At 37.3% G+C, this 6,000-nt stretch overlaps 1 protein-coding gene across 1 annotated transcript in view; it reads right to left on the reverse strand.

Moving 5' to 3' along the window:
* Positions 1-5,798, reverse strand: part of LOC113521095 (protein O-mannosyl-transferase TMTC1-like) — a 159,437-nt gene extending 153,639 nt beyond the window's left edge. Inside the window, exon 1 of the mRNA XM_052898206.1 lies at positions 5,137-5,798. Coding sequence (XP_052754166.1) covers positions 5,137-5,432 — 296 coding nt within the window. The 5' untranslated portion in view covers positions 5,433-5,798. The remainder of the gene's footprint in view (positions 1-5,136) is intronic.
* Between the last annotated feature and the right edge of the window lie 202 nt (positions 5,799-6,000).

Genomic DNA, 6,000 nt, shown 5'->3' on the forward strand with positions numbered 1-6,000 from the left:
CTGTGGTGGCAAACAAGCATACGGCCCACCTGATGGTAAGTGGTTATCGTAGCCTATGAACGCCTGCAATACCAGAGGTATTACGCGTGCGTTGCCGACCCTGAAGAAACCTCTTTACCCCCCTTTAGAATTGAAAAATATACTACTTAATATTATAAAATGGAAAGATTTGACTGTTTGTTTGTATTGAATAAATTTAAAACTACTCAACCGATTTTCGAAAATTATTTCACAAGAATAAGCTACCATATCATCGAATAATATGGGGTATATGTTATTTTTGAAAGTTCTGTCTAAATGTGCGAAGTCAGAGTACATCTTTAGTTAACAATAAAGAGTATTTATTTATCGACGTAAATTTTTAAAAATCATCACCTTATCAGCCGTTAAGTGTCCATTGCTGGGGGGGGGGGGGTAGAAATTGTTAGTAATGGGAGATTAGTCTCCATTGCTATCAATATACCCTATCAGGTCGACCTCCACGCGGTTCCCTCTGAACACCATCGTGGTTAATTCTCGTAAAATTTATCACGATAGACCAATTGATCTGCTTTCATTCTCACCTATCATATCTCACTGCTGTCTTGCCAGTGTATACCGATAGCGCAGGCAGGGTTGCCATTCCATTATCGTCCATTTAAAAAAAACATATTAAATTAAAAAAAATAGAGCGAAAAATTTAAAATAAAGTTCGCCTAACAATCGAGCAGTATTTTCGTTACTATGGCATAAGTTTTTTTTTGTGAGAGAGCAATAAACGAGTATGTGGTTCATCTGATAGTAAGTGATTACCGCAGCCCATAGCCGCTAACGATACTAGGGGTGTTCTCATAGCGTTGCCGGCCTTTTAAAAAAATGTAAATTGTCTTTTCTTGAAGACCTTTCATCATGAGGAGTGATGTATTTATTAGGAAATATCACTGAAAGTAATTTGTTCTATATTAATATAAATTTTTCTCAAACATGTTTGGAAATGTGAGCATTCGTTTGACAATCTTCTTAGAGATAAATCAAAATTGCCGTACTGACCAGATACATGCGGGCAGCGGCCGGCAAAAGTTGTATGAAAATCTATATCTGTCGTGTTTTGCGGCCAGATTAGTAATTTATCTGGCCGCAAAACACTCATATCTGTCCTGTAATTTAAAAATGGAATGGCCTTTTACTTCGAAACATGGCTACCAAGTAGATAACTAATAAAAGGTTTTATTTAAATTTCGAACTGGCTTACAAATAGAATGCTGTTTATTGAAAAAAAAAAGGAACATTATGGCGCGTGAAAAATTATTATTGTTCGTTATTCGTCATTGAACTTAAAAAGTAAAATTGTTTTTGAATTCCGCGCATTGTTTGAGAAAAGTACTATACAAGCCTTGGCCACAGCTAGGCATTGATGGACTTACGTCTGTGTGCCTCGGCTACGCCTCGACCCACATTTGCACGTTCGTCCATCAATGCCTCAGTTGCTGGCCGCTACAGTAATGTACTATTGTAATACACAAACATAGCCATACAAACACAACTGCTTCACGGTAGAAACACGAATGGGACGGAGGTATTCAAACAAACTACTTTAGTCTCCTCCTACAGTCTCCTTCTGTTAATACAGTATATTTCTCATAGTTAACATTGGCCTTAAGGATCATAAAAGGTTCTCAAATACCCAGTTTACTATCATAGTCGCTATTACCATATCAATAAAGAATGTTTATCAATATGAATACAAGGTCGTAGCGTGATTTGTGGGGGCCACGGACCCTCCTATGTAAATCGGCTATCGACAACGCGACCGAAATAAAAATCTCCATTATTAAGTTGTTCCTTGGAACTCTGCCCTTATTCATCATTTGCCGGTTTATATCAATCACTAACCTCTTACTATGCAGAGAGAGTTTAAATAGATACTTAAATTTGCATGTTATTTTAATATTTTGATAGCGTAGTGGTTGGACACACCGCTTTATCTTCCGATGGTTGTAGGTTCAAACCCCGCACAATATAAACATTTGTTATCGTAAATGTATCTCTTATTATTTGTCTGAATATTTTCTTTATATAAATTTTCAATTTGTATATATTTTAAAACTCGCCGTGTCGTCCCATCATAGAATAGGCTACCCCATCCTTTCTCGTGGGTGTTGTAACAGGCGACTAAGGGATGGTAAGGGATGGGCAGCAGCGTCCTTTAATAAAACATCTCTAAAAGCATAACTGTGGTTACCAATCCGCCTGCCAAGCGCGGCAACTACTGGCAAAGCCCCCCAAGGGGAAGGCTTGGTGTTCAGCAGTGGACAGTTAACGGTCGAAATAATAATACAAAAAATACGTTTATCCATGTGTTATAGTAGATACCTATCAAGTATTACGACACACCCTCAACGGCGATCGGATCGGACCACCTAGCATGACGCAAGAAGGTGCGCTACCGAGAAAGACACCTGCGTCGAGACAGCATTTCAATTCCCGCAGCAAAAATACCCATTTCCTTTATGTTTGATTTTATATAACTTCACTTACGGATCACACATCGATCTGAAGACACTTATTATTGTAATAATTAATTTTAGAATTAAATTGAGTTATATTTATAAAATTGTTTTTTTTTTTGGGCCTTCCGCCAGCGACCTCAATAACTAGTGTCAGAGAATATTTTCCGGTCACGCGTTGGAAGTCGCGAGTAAAACTAGAAGTAAATATTTCCAAAACATGCGATAAAAACACCGGAATACCATCATTACCGTTATATTATCGACAAGAGTGTAAAGTTGAAAGTCATCGCTTCTTCGCGCTGGGGATATCAGGGTTCCCGCATTAAAGGCCGGCTCGATCTATCATCGTATCGTTTCTCGGATATCGCCAGCTTTTACTATTGCTGTAATGTTGAAATCATTAGCTATTGCACTGATCATTAGTAATATCAACCAGTAGTGTAAAAAAATATACATATTTTTTTTTTATACAACTTAGAATGGCAAACAATTCAAACAATTGTATATATCATATAACTCAATTGTCATTGTATATTTTTATGTTTCTAGTGCAATAAAGAGTTAAATAATAAATAGAATTAAAGACTACAGGCCTCAACGAAGTAAAAATCTTTTTTAACTTTAGAATTATTTCTAAATTAATAAACTGTAATCTAATACATTAAAATAATACTCGTATTCGTTTGTATGTATAATGTATTCATTATACATATATGATATTTATTTATAATGAGATGATATTTTATCATCATCACCATCTCGGCTGTTCTCTGTCCACTACTGAGTATAGACCTCCCCCATAGACTGCCACAAGGAACGGTCCTGAGCCACCTGCATCCACTGACTCCCTGCAATATATATTCTTACGTGAAATCCAACTAATCGATTACACCATCTCTATGGATATTCATAGATTACTCCATGATGTCTTTATGACAATTTCACATGAATTATAATAACAATAAATTAAATTTTAATTTATTATAATTAATATTAAAATAATAATGCGTATATCAAAATGTCTGCATGAAAATTTAACTTGGGAGTATCAAAGACTTTTTCCTCGTTACGGGAAAATATTTTCGCGTACCAAAATTTCGTCGTGAAATTTTCTTTTATAATAAGATAAGCTTCATTAGTTCTGTTAAAAGAAGGTTTCTCTTATTACGTTACTTGGATGTTGTCTGAGTCTAGTCTGAGTACAGACAAAATAACATTCAGACTCCTTTACAAGGTTATTTGAATTATTTTGTAATCATGTGATATTATCAGACATGAATATTACTGGATTACTTATAATAGCAAACAAGCTGACGGCCCACCTTATGGAAAGTAGTAACCGTCGCCTATAGACATGAGCAGTACCACGGACATAACAGAGTATACTGTTTCGCCCACGATACCGCCCATGCGTTGCCATTCCTAAAGACTCAGGTGTTATTCCTCTGTACCCTGTAAATTCTCGCCATATCCCACCCTTCAAACCGAAATACAGCCATGCAAACACAACTGCTTCACGGTAGAAGCACGAATGGGACAGAGGTACCCGAGCAATCGACTTTTGTACAAAGTCTAGTAATATTTACTAGAGAAAAATATTCCAGATCATTTAAATAGTACGTCTTATTCGTTAAAAAATTTAAAAAAAAAAGGAAAATAAACAGTCCACTGCTGAACATAAGTCTTCCCTATAAGATATAATATTTATATCTATTTAGGATACCAGAGGGAGACTTTGTACAAAAGTCGATTGCTTGCGTACCTCTGTGCCATTCGTGTTTCAATCGTGAAGCAGTTGTGTTTGCATGACTGTTTTGGTTTGAAGGGTGGAATATGGCGTGAATTTACTGGGTACAGAGGAATAACACCTGAGTCCTCAGGAAAGGCGACTCATGGGGGATATCATGGGCGAAACAGTATACTCTGTTATGTCCATGGTACTGCTCATGTCTATAGGCGACAGTTACCACTTTCCATCAGGTGGGCCGTCAGCTTGTTTGCCATTCTAAGTTGTATAAAAAAAAGATAAGCTTTGCCAGTAGTAGCCACGCTTGGTAGGCGGGTTGGCAACCGCAGTTAGGCTTTTAGTAATGTTTTAAGAGGGACTCTGCTGTCCATCCCTTGACTATTAAGTTCCCTTTGATACCTCTTACGACACTCACTGGAATGGAAGGTGTAGCCTATTCTATGCCGCGATCACACAGCGAAATTTTGTAAGCTTCTAATTAATACAATCTCCATCCTAATACCAAAATAGATGACGACATATAATTTTATTATAATTATATTTTTAGCTTTTTCTAATAACGTGTATTTTTTAAGTACTTACAGGAAAGTTCTTAACAGTTCTTTTCATATACAATCTCTCAGTGTTGACAGTGAAATTGGATATTAAAGCTTATTTTTTATTAAAGAGTTTCCTCTTGACGGTGCAACTAATTCATGCATCTTCCTCCAGCCAGCTCTATCCCAGGCCATATCCTCGACCTCTCCATACGACATGACACCTAATGTTTCTTTTATCTATCCCATGTAGTTATTCCTCGGTCTTCTTCTTCCTCTTTTGTCCTTTATTTTTCTTTCTATTATGCTCTTTAAAGCTACAGTATATAAACATGAATAAAAAACAATCATGAAAATAACTCACCTGAACGACAACGTTGTCAGCGGCCGGTAGGATTTATGACTGTTCAGATCCGACATTGGGGTTCCCCAGAAGTCATTCTTAAACACCCTGGCAACAGGGTTCGCACCGTTCACATCACTGTTCGACACAATCGCTGGGATATCGTCGTGCACAAATTCACCGTCTAAACTATTAGCGTACGTCAACGCACCCACTGACGACACCAGCACATATATCGCCCATTCGCTCTCACACACACTACGCCAAGATTTAGTATTCACTTCCTCCCTAACGGGCGGCAATGGTCGTCGCCTCATGATTCCACACTACACTACACACATTCACAAAAACGTATCACTTTGCCGAAATTGGAGATTCATGCATACTCAATTCCCGGGCAATTCGAATTGGGTACACAAAAGGTTTGCCGTTGTCCCATCAAGCAAAAGTGGTTTGTTTGTCGGCGCAGCTATCCGGGGCGGGTGATGGATCGCCGTCGGGGCATAAATCAACATTGCGGGGTCAGGCGGACACTGATGTCATATTCATGAGTAGCTGACGCGCCGCGGATTGTGTATAAACGATAGTTTGGATCAAAAACCCTCGCAACGACGATCGACCTTTTTCTATTTCTAATTCTTGTCACAGTTTCGTATTTATGTCCTTTTAAGTCTTCAGTATTGGTACCTGAAATAAACATAATATTGTTTAAAAGTCTATTAATATGACCAAATAAAGTTATTAACTCTTTAAATTAATGAATGTGATAAGATTTATGTTTATAAACAAACAGTTATTAAATCTAATATAATCATACTTCGGTAACATTACGAGAAATATCAAGTTTAAGATAATTATCCTGAAAATTGCTTTAAAATGAGTTGC

Source organism: Galleria mellonella, unplaced genomic scaffold, assembly GCF_026898425.1.
Source record: "Galleria mellonella isolate WM207_F2 unplaced genomic scaffold, CSIRO_AGI_GalMel_v1 utg403, whole genome shotgun sequence".
In the NCBI taxonomy this organism is placed as follows: Eukaryota; Metazoa; Arthropoda; class Insecta; order Lepidoptera; family Pyralidae; genus Galleria; species Galleria mellonella.